At 34.9% G+C, this 21,360-nt stretch overlaps 3 protein-coding genes, 1 non-coding gene and 1 pseudogene across 4 annotated transcripts; 3 read left to right on the top strand and 2 right to left on the bottom strand.

Annotated features, from left to right (window-relative positions):
- Positions 1-1,337: 1,337 nt before the first annotated feature.
- On the bottom strand, positions 1,338-3,165 carry LOC112092750. The gene is made up of 2 exons (XM_024169630.1): positions 2,329-3,165; positions 1,338-2,132 (listed from the first exon to the last, which is right to left on the bottom strand). Exons 1-2 carry the CDS (start codon positions 3,163-3,165, stop codon positions 1,338-1,340), a joined length of 1,632 nt encoding a protein of 543 aa, XP_024025398.1.
- On the top strand, positions 2,627-2,733 carry LOC112092752. Its single transcript, XR_002902733.1, has one exon. It is a non-coding gene; the product is annotated as a small nucleolar RNA R71 (small nucleolar RNA).
- Positions 3,166-4,980: 1,815 nt separating the features above from the next.
- Positions 4,981-8,752, top strand: LOC21387838 (short-chain dehydrogenase TIC 32, chloroplastic). The gene is made up of 8 exons (XM_010104365.2): positions 4,981-5,083; positions 5,204-5,435; positions 5,559-5,638; positions 5,936-6,089; positions 8,011-8,092; positions 8,217-8,304; positions 8,446-8,492; positions 8,591-8,752. The coding sequence occupies exons 1-8, from the start codon at positions 4,981-4,983 to the stop codon at positions 8,750-8,752; spliced, it is 948 nt and encodes a 315-aa protein (XP_010102667.2).
- A 2,361-nt stretch (positions 8,753-11,113) lies between these two features.
- On the bottom strand, positions 11,114-13,987 carry LOC21387836 (annotated as a pseudogene).
- Positions 13,988-14,438: 451 nt separating this feature from the next.
- Positions 14,439-16,958, top strand: LOC21387835 (rust resistance kinase Lr10). Its single transcript, XM_024169629.1, has 3 exons — positions 14,439-15,129; positions 15,701-15,730; positions 15,835-16,958. The coding sequence occupies exons 1-3, from the start codon at positions 14,439-14,441 to the stop codon at positions 16,956-16,958; spliced, it is 1,845 nt and encodes a 614-aa protein (XP_024025397.1).
- The last annotated feature ends 4,402 nt before the right edge of the window (positions 16,959-21,360 follow it).

Raw genomic sequence — 21,360 nt, 5'->3', positions numbered from 1 at the left:
GTCAAGTGCTCTTAATTATGTGCTCAACAATGTAAGGAAATCATAAGTAGAGTAAAACCAACAAACAAGTCAAGCACACAAACAATCCAATTATTCATTGTCTCCCAAAAGCCATAGTTAAGTTCAATCGTTGTCTCATCATCGGCTGGGGTGAAACAAGCCGAACCAAAGCTCAAGGTTTTTTTTTTTTTTGAATTAAACGACATATAATGAGATAGTTAACTCCCCTAAACTTAAAACTAACATTGTCCTCAATGGAAAAGTAAAACAAGAGTGCAGAGGACTTCCCTGAGTAGTTGTCAGTCAGTGTCTTCATTGGGTGCAAGAGGAGGTGCGGAAGTTGCAAGATTTTTTTTTTTTGGAGGTAGCGCCAAGGCGCTACGTGCTCTGTCCCTGAAACACTCTATTTTGAGCGCCAAAGCGCTCAGATGGGCGCCAAAACGCCACTGCTGCTGCCCAATCCATGCTTTCATGCATTCTTGAGCTTCATTTCAATTGTAAATTCTTAGAGCAACCCCCAAACTTGTTTATTAACCTATCAATCAATTTAAAACATAATAAGTAAACTAAGAATAAACTAATAACAATAATAATAATAATAATAATAATAATAATAATAATAATAATAAATAAAAGATGTTAGAAGGCTCGGGTTGCCTCCCGGGAAGCGCTTGGTTTAACGTCATCAGCCCGACGTCTTGCTTCTCATGGTGAGTTCAAGAGAATGTTGGTCTTCTTTTGATCAAAGCCACCATTAATATATTGCTTCAAACGTTGTCTGTTGACTTTGAACGTTCCTTTTGCATCATGAGTAACTTCAACTGCTCCATAGGAAAATACTCTCACCACTGTAAATGGCCCTGACCATCTGGACTTGAGCTTTCCTGGAAATAAACGCAACCTTGAATTATATAGCAACACTTGTTGGCCCGGCCTGAACTCTTTTCTTGAGATGTGCTTATCATGCCAAGCCTTAGTTCGCTCCTTGTAAATCTTGACTTTCTCATATGCATCATTACGGAACTCATCCATCTCAATAAGCAGCTGTGGTTTCTCAATTGATGGAAGAGGGCGTGATGGGCCTCGTCCCACAACTTCAAAGTACCTCCGATTGTTAGGTCCGAAAGAATCCATTCAGTGCACAAATTCCATAGCTTTATGATCTTCTATTGCAATAGTTTCTGGATAAATTAGACAAGCTTCCAAAGGCACTTGAGGTTGGCCAAGATGCTCAGTGACCAAGGTGTTAATTATTTCAATTCTAAAACAACTATCACTAGCTTGCGGGTATTTGGGAGCATTAAATACATTGAAAATCACCTCCTCCTATTGTACTCTTAGGCGAAGTTCACCCTTTTGCACATCAATGAGAGCCCAAGTTTCTTGAAAATTGACAAAGACATTAAATTAATGCTTGCACCTAAATCGCATAGTGCCTTTTCAAAAATAGAATTTCCAATAGAACAAGGGATGGTAAAACTCCTTGGATCTTTGAGCTTCTGAGGCAACTTCCTTTGCAAGATGGCACTGCACTCTTCAGTAAGTGTAACTGTTTCATAATCCTCAAGTTTCCTCTTGTTTGACAAGAGGTCTTTCATAAACTTCACATAGCTCGGCATTTGTTCAAGAGCTTCGGCGAATGGGATGTTTATGTGCAATTTCTTAAAGATGTCTAGAAACTTTGAAAATTGTTTATCAAGCTTACTCTTCCGAAGGCGTTGAGGAAATGGGATCCTTCGTGATGGCTCCACCAGCAAAGGTTGTTGAGCTGTAGGAATTTCACCACTCTTCTCTAAAGATTGAGTATCTTTGGGTGACGAAGCCTCTTCACTACTTTTGCTAGACTTCTTAGGCTCTGGGAGTGTATTTAATTCTTTTCCACTTCTCAAAGTAATGGCCTTGCATTGCTCTGTTGGATTCACCACCGTTGTACTTGGCAAATTACCTTGTTGACGATCATTTAACATGCTAGCCAATTGACCAATTTGCACCTCTAAGCTTCTGATCTGAGCCGATTGATTCTGAAAATTTGTCCTGGTTTCATTCATAAATTGCATGTGAGAGGTAGCCAATTGAGCTATTGCATCTTCTAGATTCACCCTCTCCTCTTGTGGTGGGTTGCTCTGTTCGGGCTACAACACATTTTGAGTGTTTCTCCAAGATAAGTTTGGGTGATTACGCCATCCTTGATTAAACCTGTTGGAGTAAGGCTTGTTCTGTTGCCTATTAAAATTTCTCACATATTAAGCCTGCTCCATTTGTACCTATGCAAAAGGGTTGTCAGCTTGACATTCAGAACCTTGATGAGATCCGCTGCAAAACTCACACACTGGAGAGGATGTTTGGATGGCATTGGCTGTCAATTGAGTACTCTGTAAGTTTGGACAGAGAAGCAATTTGGGCAGTCAAATTAGTGATGGCCTCAACTTCATGTAGTCCAGCTATCTTCTTTGGTATGCTTCTTTCACTAGGCCACTGGTAATTATTGGTTGCCATATCTTCTAGCAACTCATATGCCTCATCTTCAGTTTTCTTCATTAACGCTCCTCCTGCAGATACATCAATTAGAGTTCTTGTAGTGCCACTCAATCCATTATAAAAATTATGGACTTGCATCCATTTAGGTAGACCATGATGAAGACATCTTCTCATCAGCTCCTTGTATCTCTCCCATGCTTCATATAGAGTTTCACCTTCATATTGAGCAAAATTGTTGATCTCGATGCACATTTTCACTGTTTTAGCCGGTGGGAAAAACTTAGAAAGGAACTTCTGAACTAAGTCTTCCCAACTAGTGATCGAATTTGGCGGCAGTGAGTTCAACCAACTTTTTGCTTTATCTCTCAAAGAGAAAGGAAACAAACGAAGGCGAAGAGCTTCATCATTAACTCCATTGTATTTGACAGTATCGCAAATCTCCAAGAAATTTATGATGTGAGCATTAGGATCTTCATTCGGCAATCCATTAAATTGGATTGCTTGAATCATCTGTAACATCACCGACTTCAATTCAAAATTATTCGCTTGAATAGCAGGCTTCCTGATCACTAATTGAACACCGGTTGGTGGCAATGCATAATCTCGCAAAGCCATTGGCTGATTGACCACCGGTGGATTGTTCAGTGGTTGATTATTCCCATTTATTTCTCCTTCAGGATTAGCCATCACTTCTGGCAACTGATGACAGCTTCTCTCTTCTCTCTTCGGTTTCTTCGACAGGTACGCTCAATTTCTAAATCCAGAGGTAGTAGATTGTTGCTCCCAAGCTTTTGCATGCAGGTAAAGTAAACTCCTGCAGAGCACTAAACAAGAACAAGAAAATAAATAACAAAATAAAATTCAAAGTAAATCTAGAGTTATTTGGTATCGATATTAGTAAAAACAAAGAAATTATATTAACCCTAATTTTATTTGAATACTTGTAAAGAGAGTTTATAAAATTAAGTAAAGTAAAACTAAAACAATTAAATAAATTAAACAATGCTAGCAATGGATGAAAATTCAATAGATTAAGATTCTAGGGTTTCCGATTTCACCAAATTAATCATGTTCAAATTCCCATAATTCAAGAAAATTAACATTCAATCCTATACTGACAGCAATTTCTCTAAAGCAATTATTATTCTTTCTCAAGCAACAATAATATTAATTCAACAAGTAAAATCTACATCTCTATCAGACTTCTAAACCTGTTGAAAATCATTAAGTGCAAGAAATTCAAAAGAACTGCATAAGCATCATATATATCTCTATCCTATGAACAACTCATGGTATTTCAATTAAGAGCTTATTCAATTATCACCTCTCAATCTCAAATCAAATACAAAATCATGTAATAGTTGGCCAAACAATCACAAGCATTAAGAATAAATTGAAATACTCAACATATATGGATTAAACATCAATTACTTAAAAAGAAGATTGAGAATTCGAACATTCATAATCCGGCTACATCGTAGCCCTAGAAAAAGGAATTAGTTCATCTCTAAACAAAATAAATTCCTAAACAAAGTCTTAATCATTGGAAAGGAAAGAAAAGAACTAGTTTAGAGTTGAATTGAAGCGTCTCCGTCTCCGGATTTGAGCCGTTCTTCTTCTCCGTCCCAATTCTCCTTTTCTTCTCTTGAATACTCTCTCAAAAGCCAGCCGTCATTCCACAGTCTAAAAGTCTCTTCTAATTGCCCTAGAATCATCTATTTATATGTTTCGGAGCGTTAACGGGTCAATTTTCTCGCGATTGGCCTTCAAAACGCGTAATTTCTCGCGTCGTAGTGCTGCGGCGCTAAGTTTCTAGCGCTGTGGCGCTGTTGTGTCAAACTCCTGGGCACTGCGGCGCTGTAATGGGCACCTAAGCGCTGCCCATTCTGCCGGATTTCAGCACCGCGGTGCTACAAACTGGCGCCAAAGCGCCACCAGTTCTGCCCAAATTGCTGATTCCGTATAACTCAGCGCCAAGACGCTACAGATTGGCGCCTAAGCGCTATGATTGCTGTCTTTTTCCACCGAAATTTGTCCAAAACCTTCTAAATCATAGACTTCCACCTATCCTTCAAACAAAGAACGAAAACACATAAAAACTAACAAAAACCTCGAAACCAACTAGATATTAAGTATAAAACGATACCAAATGAGCGAGTAAAACTCACTCATCACTTTCCCACAATTAAGCAAACCGTCTATTTCATATATGATAAGATATGCTACGTCACGTATCTAGAAAGTTAGTGCACTAAGTTGACCAAACTAATTAACTATTAGTGATTAATAAAGAACCGCTAAGAACGTGATTATTGATGTAGGTGTTCATCTTCAGCTCCTAAATTGATAATTGATGTGAATGTAAAAATAAGTAATAAGTCAATTATTAATATCTTTAACAATTGACTTTTAACAACACTAATCCTTTAAATTGAATTGAATTGAATTGTTGAGTGAGAGATTTATTTTAGACATTCATAGAAGCAATTAAACAAAGAACCAATGTGGCCGTTTAGAAATGGGTCATCTGGGTTCTCGTCATCTTCAACTGCAGAGAAAGTTACTCAAGGGATTGACGGGACCGGTCTTACCGCCATAGTTACAGGTTTAAAATATTAGTCCCAATTCATGTTTTGTGTTGCATCATAGAGGTAAAGTGAACAAACAAGTTAGTAAATTTTATGGTCTATCATATGAAGATGGATTGTTCATGATGTGATCACAGGAGCATCTAGCGGGATTGGCGCCGAAACGACACGAGTTCTTGCGTTGCGCGGTGTCCACGTGATAATGGCTGTAAGAAATGTGTCTGCTGGTAGAGATGTCAAAGAAGCAATACTTAAGGAAATCCCCACTGCTAAAGTTGATGTTATGGAATTGGATCTCAGTTCATTTTCTTCTGTGAGGAAATTTGCATCAGATTTCCATTCCTCTGGCCTTCCTCTCAATATCTTAATGTAAGAATTGGATTGAAAAGCAGGTGGAACTAATTCTTTGAATCAGTCTTGTAAGCTTATATTCAAGAAATTTATATGACAAGTATACGATCACTTTGGGTGTCTTTTTTTTTTTTTGTAAAGAAACAATGCAGGAATAACAATTCCCAACTTCAAGCTTTCCAAAGACAACATCGAGCTACAGTTTGCAACAAACCATTTAGGTACTTATTTTGCAAATATACCAAAAATAATGATAACATTGTCCATTTTTTGTGGTTAGTGATGAAATTATTCTCAAATTAAAGATTATGAATATGGGTTTAAAAATTTTCCTAAGAGAATATCTGCAAATTGTTACAAGGTTTCATGCGAATAATTTTAGATTATAATAAGATGATTGTGGTGTTCCGATTAGTGCTGCAACATTTTCCATTCTAGTGCAAGTAATTTAAAGAAGCACTCTAAAAATCTGCATTATATGTGATTATAATTTTTTTTTCCTTTTCCTTATCTGCTAGGTCATTTTCTCCTCACAAATCTTTTATTGGACAAAATGAAGAAAACAACAAGTGAAAGTGGAAAAGAAGGAAGAATTGTAAACGTCTCTTCAGCAGCTCACCGCTTAACTTGCCGTGAAGGAATCCGATTCGAAAAAATTAACGATCCTTCTGGGTAACACATTTATTTTATTTTTTATTTTTTTTTTTGAAAAAGGTAACAATTTTGATCAGGTACAACTACAACCACAGTAGATTACAAAAAAAGTACAACTACAATAACCCATTTCTTACTATTAGCTAATTAAGGAGTTTCTCTTTTCTTCTTTTTTTTTTTTTTTAAATGTCGGTGTTCTTTATTTTTTTAGTTATTAAATTTAGTTAAAATACATTAAGTTAAAATACATTAAATTAAAAAAATATGTAAAATAAATAAATTTTAATATAAATTTAATAATTAAAAAGTAAAAAGCATTGATATTCTTAAAAAGAAAGGAATACCATAAAAAATCCGTGATTATTATTGTACAAAATATCAGATTGTCTTCAATGAACAAAAACACATGTTTATCATTCGTACTTGTGCTTATAATTGAAAGTGACACGTATTGTGCTTTTCATATTGTGCTTTTTTATATTAATTTCTTTATAATTGCACTAAAAAAATTTCATGAATACGATTGAATTTGATTTTTTATGTGTCATTAGACTTGAGAGTCATTTTTATAATTACCAACAGTCAACAAATTATACACAACAACAACATCAACAACTTGCAAATTATTTATATAAAAGAAAGACATTTCATGATATTACTAGTTTTGATTATTATTTTTCATTTCACAATAACAACTTGCATAATAATCTAATGTGATTACTGGAACCACGTGAATAATTGAACTAAAAACATTTCATGAATACCATTGAATTTGATTTTTTATGTCTCATTAGACTTGAGAGTCATTTTTATAATTACTAACAGTCAACAAATTATACACAACAACAACTTGCAAATTATTTATATAAAAAAAGACATTTCATGAATATTACTAGTTTTGATTATTATTTTTCATTTTAACAATAACAACTTGCATAATAATCTAATGTGATTACTGGAACCACGTGAATAATTGCACTAAAAAAATTTCATGAATACGATTGAATTTGATTTTTTTATGTGTCATTAGACTTGAGAGTCATTTTTATAATTACTAACAGTCAACAAATTATACACAACAACAACTTGCAAATTATTTATATAAAAAAAAGACATTTCATGAATATTACTAGTTTTGATTATTATTTTTCATTTCACAATAACAACTTGCATAATAATCTAATGTGATTACTGGTACCATGTGAATAATTGCACTAAAAATATTTCATGAATACCTTTGAATTTGATTTTTTTATGTGTCATTAGATTTGAGAGTCATTTTTATAATTATCAACAGTCAACAAATTATACACAACAACAACTTGCAAATTATTTATATATAAAAAAAAGACAATTCATGAATATTACTAGTTTTGATTATTATTTTTCATTTTACAATAACAACTTGCACAATAATCTAATGTGATCACTGGAATTTGTGATTGTGAAATAAAGAGTACTAATAATCAAAACTGGTATTATTAGAGATCACACCAATTATTTTAATATTTAAGATTCTATTTAATTAAGAATTTATGTTATTATGAAAATAGGTTAAGTTTCCCATAAATCAAGTTTTTCTTATTTTGTTTTGGTTAGTTTTTGTTATGGTTTTGTTTTTCTATTTCTTTGCTTGATCATTTGCCTATAAATATAATAGCATTGTGATTTCAATTCAGGCAATAGTGAATGAATATTAGAAATTTGGAATCACTGGTTTATCTTTCTTAGGTTTTCTATTTCTCTCTCTGTGTTTCTCTCTCCATTGGCTTTTCTTCGCTTCCTTGAGTCTATTCTTCTATCTCTATTCTCTCTCATATTGACCCTGTTATCAGTATTATTCATGAAATATCTATTTTTTCTATAATTTTTAGGGGAAAAATTATATATTTTTCTTGCGTACTATATGGATTAACCCTTTTATATACGAAAATAACAGGTTTGGAAAGCTATGGCTAGCCCATATGGAATCGAAGCTTGCTAACATTTTGCATGCTAATGAGCTTGCAAGACGTCTAAAGGTATAACGTACCAAGGCTTTAGTTTCTCCATCATAAAGCCAAATTAATGAATTACTAAAAATTAGTCTGTTGTCATTAAAACTTCAAACTATGCATATTATATATATATATATATATGGTTCAGGAAGAAGCGGTGAATATAACTGCAAATTCACTTCACCCAGGAGGAGTTGCCACCACCAACATTACTCGCCACCATGGTATTTTCATTGGTAAGACGCCTTTTCCGAGACAAAACATTCAAGAGAGAGAGAGAGAGAGAAAAAAAGTTTTTCAAGTGCAAAAGCACTTCACCAGAATAATACTGAATTATTATCCACTAATATTGCAGTTTCATTTTTGGTTTGGTACAGCTATTCTCAAAACACTAATCAGATTTACTATGAAAAATGTTCACCAGGTTAGCCACTAAAATATGCTTCATTAGCCTAGTAGAATAGTAAAAAAAAAAAAAAAAATGTAATAACTTTGTTGAATTATGTGTTATAATTACTGTAGGGAGCCGCTACAACGTGCTATGTGGCATTACATCCACAGGTGAAAGGTGTGAGCGGTGAATATTTTGTTGATAGTAATGTTTCCAAGGCAAGCTCAGAGGGGAGGGACATGGATTTGGCAAAGAAACTCTGGGATTTCAGCCTGAATTTGACCACTCCTTAACTTTTTCTCCTGTGAATTATGATGTGTAATGCAGAATATTTGTTCAACAAAATATCCAGGCCAGTAACATCAATAATAATAATGATAATGATAATGATTGTTCGACCATTTTGGTTGAGAAAATAACGATTTTTCCTAATAAAAATAATGTTTTTTTCCTGTTGGGAATAAATCCAGGCTGCTAATTCGCCTTTCGAGTTGTAATGATTTAGTTTGAATTATAGAATCTCAATTATGGTAATTTGAATTGTGATTTGAACTAGTATTTGGATACGCAAATGAATTATAATTTGAATTGGGAATAAAATTTGAATTGTGTTTGGATAGATTGTTGAAAACTGTCATTAGAATTCTGCAACAAATTTATAAAACCTCATTGTAAATGACATATTTATAAATGCAATATGGATGGAGATTTGTTTTTCTCCCAATTATGAATTTATGAGCACATAGAAAAAATTATCTCCGTTGAAGTTGGAACGAAGAAGTTATGGTTTAGAGTTGAAAAAGAAAAAAACAAAAAATATTTGAACTGCTCAAAACAATTCAGATTGTGATTTTAGGGGATAGTAAACTCTAAAATCAACAATCCAAATCATGGTTAGTGGTTTGAATGACCCCTTTTTATTTTTAAATCAAACACTTATTTAAATCTTTAGGCACAATTCAAATTGAATATTGTTTGGTTCAACTATAACAATGCAACCAAAAAGTCATTTAAGATTTCCTTAACTCAGTTCACATGAAAAACAATTAAATTAATGGACTTTTAACAATTCAACTAAATAGAATCCAACTCAGAAAAACGCATAATTTGCTTTAACAAAATGTATCATTAAGAAGCCGCTTATTAGGTCTAAACTTTTCTATTTCTTCTCTTCCTTTCTCAGCTTCTGCTGCCTTCTTCAACCTTTCGCCGAGCCAGCGTTGGTTCATACGCTCTACTCTGAGCATTTTAAAAATGTCCATCCAAACGTGCTCAAAACTAGCTTTTGGACTAAAAAGACAAAAACAACTTTTCAAGACAATCCTCCTCCTCCTCCTCCTTCTTCTTCTCCCCTTATTTCTTCCTAAAATAATGTAAAAATTTTAAAAAAAAATTTGTCTATGACCAATAACTACAAACGCAAGCAATACTTGGTTTGGGTCAGATTAATTAACAGATAATAAACCATATTAACTACACGTTTCCCACAATCTAGATGATGCGAACCCACAAGGATTTATACCTTAGAACCCACGAACAAATGGTATTTGAACCCCAAGAAAGCTAAAATTAGAGTTTAGTCATCCACTTAAACCCTTGAATCGAAGAAACAAGAACCCAAGTGTTGAAAACGCCACAAGGATGATCAAACCTTGATAAGTTTAGAAAAGTTCAATGAAGAACACAAGACAGAACTGAAATCCTCACTCTATTGAAAAGAACAAGTATCAAAGATGTCTGATGCTTACAAGCTCACAGTTATTTATAAAGATAGCTCCAATACAAACATTTATAACTCCAGAAAATGATAAGTCTCAAGCTTAAGAAAAGACACTAGAATTAAAGACAAATCAGGCCATTAACAACACTAAACCCCTTTAATTATTCAGGCCGCCTCCATATTCCATCCAGAATTCATGCACCTTTCAGCATTCAATCTTCCAAAAACGTTTTTGACTTGTACTGCTCCAATTGAATGAATTTGCAGCTCATTGATGAGGAAAACAAAGGCTTATCAGCTCCACAAAGAATTCCAATGGTCTCAAAATTGGGCTTGAATGAAACATGGGAAATCTGATGGCTTACTTAAGCCTATCGTGCTATTTTTGGATCCACTCACAACTTGCTTTGTCCGTATCTCTTGAACAAGGCCATTCAAAGCCTCCTTAAGTTTTTTAGCCCGTGCTATTTTTGGATCCACCCATACCCGCGGTAAAATTTTCATCCTTAATACAAGACCCATTCCAACATAAGGTCAATTTATTGAAATGTTGTTGATACGTAATAAAATCATGGACCAATTCTTGTAGCATAAATTGACATTTTTTTGATACGTATAAAAATAAAATCAAGGGCCAATTCTTGTAGCAACGCTCTCTACCTGGCTTTCATGACACACCAATTTGCTAAAGAAGGTATTGTGGAAGACCTGAAACGATTGTAATTTGTATATATGATTAATCAATATTATAAGTAAACCATAAGGATAGACTAAACAAATTAAATAGACAGAGGACTACAGAGGACTACAAATTTTTTTTATTTTTTATTTTTGGCTGAAAATACAGAGGATTATAACATGCACTAATAGATAGGGTTCTTACCTACTTTTCTTAGTGGGCATTTGAGACCAAGCTCGGCTCTTTAGAATTCTATTATGATAATGTTGATGAAGATGATTTTTCCGCAGCATCCTCAACGTTGTGCTTCTCTTGTTCTTCCTCTTGTGGATATAGGTAAGGCTTTGGCGGCATTTGTAGGGATTCAAGCTCGACTTCGAGCATTTCTATGACTCTGTTCGTTGAAGGACGATCACAAGGCTTCAGTTGTATGCACCACAATGCTACTATGATCATCTTCTTTGTTGTTCTTGATTCCTCCTCTGTTGCGTCCGCCACTTCCATGTCTTTTCCTTTTCTAAATTGATCATATATCCATGAAGGAAAGTAAATTTGGCTTGAATCCTCAGCATTTGCATTTAAAATTTTTTCTTTTATTTGCCATTTCCATTAACAACATTCCGAAACTGTAGACATCAGCTTTGTAAGAGACTCCTCCAATGTTTTTGTAAAATAACTCTGGAGCAATGTATCCGAATGTTCCTCTTGCCGCAGTTAAAGACACTAGACTATCTTCTAGTGGGCACATTTTTGCTAGTCCAAAATCTGAAATCTTGGGAATAAAGTTCTCATCCAAGAGAATGTTGTGAGGCTTAATATCAAAATGCAGAATTCGCATGTTACATCCTCGATGAAGATACTCAATTCCACGAGCAATATGCCGAGTGAAATCTCAAATATTTTCTTGGAATCTATGGAATAATTAGTTATTCCTGATTTTGGGAAAATGGACTTGTCTAGAGATCCATTAGGCATGAATTCGTAAATAAGAGCTCGCTTTGATCCCTCAACATAGAAACCGATTAGCTGCACGACGTTGACATGGTGAATCCTTCCGATAGTAGAAACCTCATTGATGAAGTCTTGCCCGTTTGCCTTGGATTTACCGGCCAACACTTTTATTGCTACGAGGGCGACCATTAGAAAGCATTCCCTTGTTTGTATACAGACCCAAAGCCTCCCTCGCCTAATTTATCCTTGAAGCCTCCGGACATCTTTCTAATGTCCCATGAAGAGTATCTTACAGGTATCAAATCACTATAGCTTTGGAGAAATTCCTCTATGCCGTCATATACCGATAGATGCCGACTTTTCCACTTGTATATCAAAAAGGAAATCACAAGCATGGCAGCCATGATTCTCGATGGTATTAGTATCTCTGTAAATTTACGAAAACAATTATGAACAATTTGTTCAAAAAAAAACTATTGAAAGAATTACATACATACATACATATACGAATGTGGACGCGTGATATTGTGTTTCTTTTCTAAGTCTTTCAAAATTAAGGTGCATTTATCAAACCATAAAAGAATGTAATGGGAAACGTAATTGGATTAGAAAGAAAAATAAAGTAGTAGAATTAAGGGTCATTCATTCCCTTTCTAGTGTTACTTTACTTTTAGATAGTGTAATGGGAAACAATTTAATTTCTCCAGGGGTATTTTGTTACTTATTTTACAAGCGCTCATTTACAGACACATATAATGTTTTGTGCATTTGAATAATAAAAGAAGTGAAAAGGATATTTATGCAAAACACATGGGGTGGTTTAGGTATTTTTCTTTTATTTTATTGTTTTTCATAAAGTCACCCATAAATTGAAATTATGAAAAGTAGTCTAAATTAAAGCCTTTGCTTTCTCAAGTCATCATCTTCTCTGAGCAAAGTAGTGTTAGATCATGATTCTCAATGAAAGTTCACGCTATGGACACAAGATAAATGATCTTACCAAGGAATTTTCTTACTGGCACGTGGAAACGTCCTATTGCAAGAAGAAGAAGAAGAAGAAGAAGAAGTAGAAGGAAGGAAGGTAGGAAGAAAAAGAAAAAGAAAAAGAAAAAACAAACAAAACAAAGGGTCACTGATTTTTCTTTTCACGATAATATATAGAAAATTTTCATTAAAACAGGAACTCTTTTATATGTTGGTTTCCTTTTCTATTGGAGACAAATCAGAATAAATAAAAACACTTGTTTTTTTTACTTGATTTATAATAGATCTCTATATTGCATCTTTACTAATTAATAAAAATAAAATAAAAGTGGAAGCCTTACCGCAGTGAGTGAGGCATCGGACCTTGTTGAAGTCTTCATCGACGTAGCAAGTCATAATGTATCCGTCTATAAAACTCTCCATTTCCAAGCCCGGTAACCATGAAAGCTCAAACCCGTAAACAAGTTCATTGTGGATACCTCTATAGGAACTTGTGTTGAGATTCTTTCCTCTCCTTATCAAAGTCACTGCATCTATTCGGCATGATTCTTCCAAATCTGAGAAACTTAAATTTCCATTGACAACAACGTAGGAGTATAGCCTTTTGGATTGCGACGAAGCGGAGTTGTTATTGACGCGAGGAGTTCTGTCAATCCAATTATAAAGACGAGAACTATTCGTCGGCTTTTCACATGCCAAGAATAGTACAGTCTCTATAAGATTGTAATCGAGCGGGAACTCCAGCGACCAACAACCATGAGCAACGCGATTATACTTGATTTTTGTTTCAAATTTATTTTCGAACAAAATGTCGTCTTTGCTAATGGAAATTTTAGGGATGGAGGAGCAATCATCCTTACGAAGATCGGGATCAACAACTCTAATTGTAGAGTTTTCGTAATTGATTGCCTGTACATGGTACTTGTAATATCTGCTTTCATGTGTGTAAGGCATACGCAAGTATAAGAACGGAAGGCTGTTCTCGCATGAGAGCTCGTACCTTTGATCTCCGCAGTCTTGAGGATCGGTTGTAAGACGGAAAGGGTGGCTAATGCGATTGAGGTTGCCACAGGAAGAAGGTGGACAATTTTGCTTATTATGGCCGGCATAGCTTGTTTTGTGGAGTATGATGATCAGAACAACTAGGTGGGCTACGAATCGGAAAAACAAGGGTACTCTTCCGCTCATCTCCATTTGGTTGCACTTTATCTGCCACACAACTTCAGCAATATGAAGCTCAAGTGATAGTACTCATAACTATTTAATAGTAATGTGGAACTTGCGTTTATTTTACCCTTTACACTGTTAACTGCAGTTAAAACTTGTTGCACTTTGGCAGTTTCAGTTTTTTGTTCTTTTCTATATGGAGAATCTTAATCGACCATTTATTAAGTTTGATGGTTGCTCCTGACTTGTTATCCATCCTACACGCTACTTGCCATGACCACACAAGTCATCATCTGTTTTGGAACAAAAATAAAAAATAAAAAAGAGTCAATTTAAGTCATTCTCAAGCCCGTTCTTTCCACAAATTTCTTACTTTAGTTTCATTTTTTTTGGATGCGGGTAAGGTTTTTATAACTAAATTAATTTACAACACATAAAAGACAGGCTACCTAAGAAGCAGTCTGAATTCTGGTCTGCAATGGCAGAGATTTCCGGTTCGTCACAAATGGCCATATCTTCTCTTCACCTTTTCGTCTTGATAGTCAATATTGTTAAAGTCATAGTAGCAAGCCAAGATGATCGCACAAAATCATCATGGTGTGGGAAACAATTGATACCTATTAAATTCCCATTCAGACTCAGAGACAGCCAGCCTAAGAGCTATTGCCGCACTGACCTTGATCTATTTTGCACTAGTAAGAACGAGACGGTGCTTCATCTGCCGTTTGTTCCAATTAATTTTTATGTATCTGGTATAGATTATCATTCACAAAAAATTGGAGTATACATCCCAGATGATCAATGGTCTCGTAAAAACCCCGGCTTAGAATTCATCAATCTGTCAAGTTCTCCTTTTCGATTCACTCACGGGTTCTCTCACGTTACGCTACTGAATTGCCCTTCACAACCATCTCGTTCAGGGATACCCTGCCGTCCTGGTGGGCATAGCCATAGCATTTGTGCCGTTTTTTCCAATAGCCATATTGAGTACTACCGGCAGTTCGTTTCTTGTAGCAAGATGTACGACTTTGGCGCACCAGTTGATCCTAATGACATGAGCAAACTCATGGGTCCATTTTCATTGACATGGTATTATGAAGAACAACACAAGAACGAAAATGGCTCTGGACAGGAATTCAAATGTCAAAATAGAGTCCAACAAAGAAAAGGTAAGCGCTTTCTAACTTTCACCTTGAAGAACAATAAAATTATTCATTTCAATATCTGCTCTCTTAATCAAGCATCCCTAGAACGTAGAACTTAAATTTTTAACTTCGAAGATCGTTTGTAATATGTTACTTAACTAATTTTTTTGACTTAATTTCTAGGCCCATCTAAAAAATCAAAAGTGTTGTCAACTTATTTAAGCCTTTGATGATTATATCCGAAGTTATGCTACAGAGAACCACAATGGTTCTAGTTGAGTCAGATTTGTATAAAATCTATGCAGGTTCAACAGCAGGTTCATTTGTTATCCTGATGATGGTAGTTATCGCAATTCTTTATGCGTATCCTTCAGACAAAGATGCAGAAAACCGACTACGAATTGAGAAGTTTCTAGAGGAATACAGAGTTTTTCAGCCATCAAGATATTCCTATGCAGACATTAAAAGAATCACAAATAAGTTCCAGAAGAAGTTAGGACAAGGAGCTTATGGAACAGTGTTTAAAGTCAATTTTTAACTTCGAAGATCGTATGTAATATGTTTCTTGACTAATTTGTTTTGACTTAATTTCTAGGCCCATCTAAAAAATCAAAAGCGATCGCAGGTGAGTTGTCTACTTATTTAAGCCTTTGATGATTATATCCGTAGTTATGCTACAGAGTACCACAATGGTTCTAGTTGAGTCAGATTAGTATAAAATCTATGCAGGTTCAACAGCAGGTTCATTTGTTATCCTGATGATGGTAGTTATCGCAATTCTTTATGCGTATCCTTCAGACAAAGATGCAGAAAACCGACTACGAATTGAGAAGTTTCTAGAGGAATACAGAGTTTTTCAGCCATCAAGATATTCCTATGCAGACATTAAAAGAATCACAAATAAGTTCCAGAAGAAGTTAGGACAAGGAGCTTATGGAACAGTGTTTAAAGGGAAGCTTTCCAATGACATTCTTGTAGCAGTGAAGGTCCTAGACAATAATACAAGAGGAAATCGGGTGGAGTTCATCAACGAAGTTGCAACAATGGGACGGATCCACCATGTCAATGTGGCTCGCTTGGTTGGTTATTGCGCGGATGGATTAAGAAGAGCTCTTGTTTATGAGTTCTTACCAAATGGTTCACTAGAGAAGTATTTATCATCCAAGGCCAGCAATAAAAAGTGCTCGCTAAGCTGGGAGAAACTGCAGCAGATTGCCTTAGGAATAGCCAAGGGAATTGAGTATCTCCACCAAGGCTGCGATCAACGGATCCTTCATTTCGATATCAAACCCCGAAACATTTTGCTGGACCGAAACTTCATTCCAAAAATTGCCGATTTTGGTCTTGCGAAATTGTGTTCTAAGGACACGAGTATCGTGTCAATGACTACGGCACGAGGGACCAAGGGATATATTGCACCGGAAGTGTTCTCAAGAAACTTTGGAAATGTATCTTACAAGTCAGATGTTTATAGTTTTGGGATGTTATTGCTTGAAATGGTAAAAGGAAGTTGGAAATACAATAGTGGCTGGAAAGTGGAGAATGCAGATGAAATATACTATCCGGAGTGGATCTATAATATGCTAGAAGAAGGAGAGCTTATGATCAAAATTCAAGAAGAGCCTGATTCTAAAATTGCGAAGAAACTTGCATTAGTCGGACTTTGGTGTATCCAGTGGCATCCAGTGAGTCGTCCGACCATGAAGTTTGTTGTTCAAATGTTGGAAGCCGGAGAAGAACTAACCATGCCGCCGAATCCGTTTGCCTCTGTTGGTCTAACAAACCCAAATAACAAGATTCCGACAAGGGTGCCTATGGCTATGGAGTTGGAAACTATTGATGAAAGAGTATAGGATTTAATATTCACTACCAAATAAAGTCTTAAGCATTATAAATGTCCCTATAAAAATCACTATTTTTTTTGTTCTAATAAATTTGTGTATCAAGTTGAAGTGTAACTTGGATAATGAAATTTTCTTGTGTGATTTGTGATACACGTCTTTTTAAGATGAGAGAGGATTATAATTGCACTCCAATAAACGGGGGTCTTAATTACTCTGTACTGCGAACTCATCAATTAAAATTAGTACTTCCATATATATTAATGTTGAAAGTTAAACTTGTTTTTGTGACGGCCTCCTACGTGGCCGTCGTTGTAGTTGACTTTAACATATAGTTACTAAAATTTTTTAAAATTTACAAAACATTTTTTTTCAAAAAAAACTATTATGAGTAAACATCAATTTTGAATTGCTTTCTTGATTATAACAAAATATTAATACCTTAACATATTCATCTTTCAAAGCATATGTATGTATATACTTGGTTCTTAAGTTTTATTTACTTAGATATGCTTAGCAATCATATTTAACGTAACTATTTAACAAATAGTTCGAGTCATAATTTGCAAAATTATATGTGAAAAATAATTGCGAGCGGTGTCCATTCTATGATCTCCACACCGTTCGTCTGCCGCTTTGTCATCAATCCATCAAGCACTAGGTGCAGGTTACTTACCTACAGTATAAATATTCTAGAATGAGATTTTTCTCAGTAAGTAGGAACTATATCTTGCAAAACAACTAGAAGTTCACATGAATAAATATGCATGAGCCAGTTATGCTTACTTATGATCATGTCTTTTAAAATTTTATTGTCTGATCTTATCTTACTTATCATGGTGGGCTAGAGTGTTCATACCCGTTGCGTGCAATCATTGGGAAGTGAGGGTTTGCCAGGTTCCCAATGACACCGTGATAAAAAATTTTCTTAAAATGACATGAGCCTCCTCTTGGGTCGGGAGGTGGTACGTGTAATGACTGAGAAAATCTCATACTTTAAAGAATACAATTTATTTATTTAAGCCAAGGATTTTCCTAGAAAATATTATGTGACTGAAGGATTTATGGAATCAATATCTGTATTCCTAAATTCTGTAGCAGATTTCATGTTAAGTTCATGTTTTTGATCAAGTAAATTCAATCGATAAATTCTCGCCGTACTTTAAGGCGGAATAATTTTCAGTACAAGTATAGTTTGAGAATCTTTAGGGGTTGTTCTTTTGGAGTGTAACTTGAGTGTAGTTTTTGAGTTGAATTTGAGTTATAACTTCAGTTGAAGTTGTAACTTGAATAAAGTTGAGTAAAATTAAATAAAGTTGAAACTTAAAAGAACGTGAACTTGAATAAAATTGGAACTCGAGTTGTCTTTTTTTGAGTTTTTTAGGCAAAAGAACATGTTTCAAGAATCTCCAAACACAGCATGATGTTAGCAGTGTAAAAAAAACGCACTCATTTTTAAAGAAGAGAAAATCCTTAATTACTAGACAGCTAGGTTAAAGTCACAAGATAAATACCTATAGTAGAAGGGTACAATGTGAGCTCGGGAGTTGACACCGTCAGAAACAATGTCATTCCCGGGATATAATGCAGAAAAGTTAAATTTAGAATTTATTCAGTCTAGAATTAATTTCAAGACTTGAAACAGTTTAAGATATTACGTGAGTAAGAATTTAACGTGATATCAAAGCAGACAAGGATTTAATAGTTGAACTGTAAATAAGTAGTAGAAAAAAAAAAGAACCGTCAGAAACAAGAATTTCCTGTCAGCTAAGTACCCTTTACAGTCAGTATGATTTTTACCTGAATCAAAGGTAACTTAAGAGAGTGGACTAAAGTACAAGGGGTAGGATTTATTTTTCTCTCTCTCCTTCTCCACTTTGGCCGGCCATGCATAGAAAAAATAGAGCCAAAATTGGCTAGTTGAGTGTGCTAGGGGATTACATGGTAAGGTGTGATGGGATTGTGTCAAATCAACTATTGGACATAAATGCTTACCACACTTCCTTCTTGAAGCACTCCACCAGCCAGCCCAAAGCAAGGGAAATGAATCCAAAATTTAGCTAATTAAGCTAGCTTGATAGGCTTAATTGAGAGCGAAGATGAGATCAAGAAAAACCTATAAATATGAGACCATTAGTGCAAATATTAGGTTGGCCATTTTTGCACACCTCCTCTTCTTTTCCACACACCAAGGCTGGCCACCCTACACCATTTTCTCTCAAATATTTTCTCCCACTCTCCCAATCTTGAGCCACTAACAAACCATAGAAGAAGAAGAAGAAGAAGAAGGAGATTAAAGGATCTAGGAGGAGTCTAGACAAGCATTCCTCCAAGGGTAAAGAAACTCTAAATCCCCTCTTTTTTCATGTTTTAGTAAAGTTTGAAATGTAGAAATATTTCTCTTAAATCTCCTTATATTTTCTAGTTCCAAGCCATTAACAAGTCTTAGAGGAGTTCAAAGGTTTTCAAGAGAGAGAGAGAGTTCTTCAAGGGTAAGTTCTCAAACTCTTCTCCATTAATTTCTTGTCAACTTTAAGCTTGGATTTGTGGATGTAAATTTGTGGTTCTTGAGGAAGATGTATTGTAATAAGGGTGTGTGAATTTTATGTTAGTTTTGTGAGTTTTGAGGTAAGATTGATTAACATTATGTGGTATGTTTATGTTGGGTTGAAGTTGCTTATTTTCGGTTAGAGCAAAAATTTTTCTGGTTATTTTGAACGCAAAAATGAGTATCCTAGAGTGAGATTTCTTGATGTTTCAAAGCTTAAACTTATAGCCCTTGATGTTTTAAACATTTTCGGTTACTATGACAAAACTCCATTTTAACTCTAAGTGCAAGTTTTAAGCCATTTTTCAAAAACCGCACAGGCAGTCCAAAACAATTTCGGGAACAAAACTGGTTCAGCCAAATGAGACCTTTACAGGCTGAATCTCAATTTTTTATAAAAATGAAAATTTTATATTTCAATGAGATGAAGAACTTTCGTGAAGAACAGATTTTTAAAATCCAATTCTAAGATGTAGTAAAATATAGATTTCCGAAATGGCACAGTTTTAGACTAAAACAGTTTCAAGAAAAAACAGCAGCCACTGTTTTCAGCCAAACGAAGCCTTTAGAGGCTGAATTTCAACTTTCTCTAAAAACGGGAATTTAAGATCTCGACGAGATGAAAAATTGTCATGAAGAATAAATTTTTGAAATTTGAATTTAAGATGCACTAAATCGTAGATTTCAGAAACTGCACAGTTTTAACGAAACAAAACTAACCTAGTGTTGGTTTTAACAAAAAGTGATCAAAGAACCCGAGATGTGATTTTAATAAAATATTATGGTGTTAAACCTCGCTTTAACAGAAGTATTCATAAAGAAACTTTTTAAGAAAAATGCTTTCTTTAAAGAACATAGTGAGTTATCGAGCAAATCATCCCGACGGGCACCTACGAGCCCAACACGATAGGTCCTTAGGATTTCGAGGATTTGATGTGGGTCCAACGCCCGCATTGATTTAAGAGACTGTATTTGAGCTTAAATTTCAGCGGCCTAAGAGTTAGAATGCCGTTAATAAGTTTCTAGGCCGAATTGGGCCTTAATATCATAATAAGTCCAATGAGAAAAATTATGGAGAATAAGTTACTAGATTGGGTAAATGATTTTCAATCTAGACATAAGTATGTTAAGGGCAATTAAGGAAAATAAAATTTTGAGGATCTAATAAATTGATCCTTATAGTAAATTATCCTTCAGAAAATGAAAGGAATACATGCCTTAAGAAAAGGGTTAGATTCCTTCATAAGTTGCTAAATAGAATAGCAAACGACAGTTAATCTCACACTCTCAATGGGTGTTCATTTTTAGAAATAAGCAAGTAAGAGAATAGACTATTTGGCGAAAAGTAGATTCTAGCTCTGTAAATCAAGTAAGTATGAATCTCGCCTACAGCATGAATAGATTTTAAAGAAAAAATTACACATGTTATATATATACATGTTTATGCTTTAAGTATTGCATGCGATGTCATGTCATGCTGCATACACCTTAATAAGTCAAGAGGAACTTATAAGAATAATCTCAGTTGAGTGCCGTACAAGCCTCTGTAAGGGAGGTAACTCAAGCTCCGCAAGGGAGAAAAGAAAAAAATAATAAAGTCCTTCGCAAGGGAGGCATTCAAGTTATAATCACGGTGTCGTGGGGGACCTTGCAAACCCTCACGTCCCGATGATTGCGCGCAAGTGGTACGCGAGCACTCGGGCCCATCAGTAAGAAAGATAAGATAAGATAATAAAATTATGATAAGACATCATAATTAAGCATAATCAGCTCATGCATATTTATTCATGTGTACTTACAGTTATTTTGTGAGATATAGTTCCTACTTGCTGAGCGAAAGCTCAATCAGATATGTTCATGCTGTAG

The sequence above is a fragment of the Morus notabilis genome, unplaced genomic scaffold, assembly GCF_000414095.1.
Source record: "Morus notabilis unplaced genomic scaffold, ASM41409v2 Scaffold1341, whole genome shotgun sequence".
In the NCBI taxonomy this organism is placed as follows: domain Eukaryota; kingdom Viridiplantae; phylum Streptophyta; class Magnoliopsida; order Rosales; family Moraceae; genus Morus; species Morus notabilis.
This window is presented reverse-complemented; position numbering and strand designations above follow the sequence as displayed.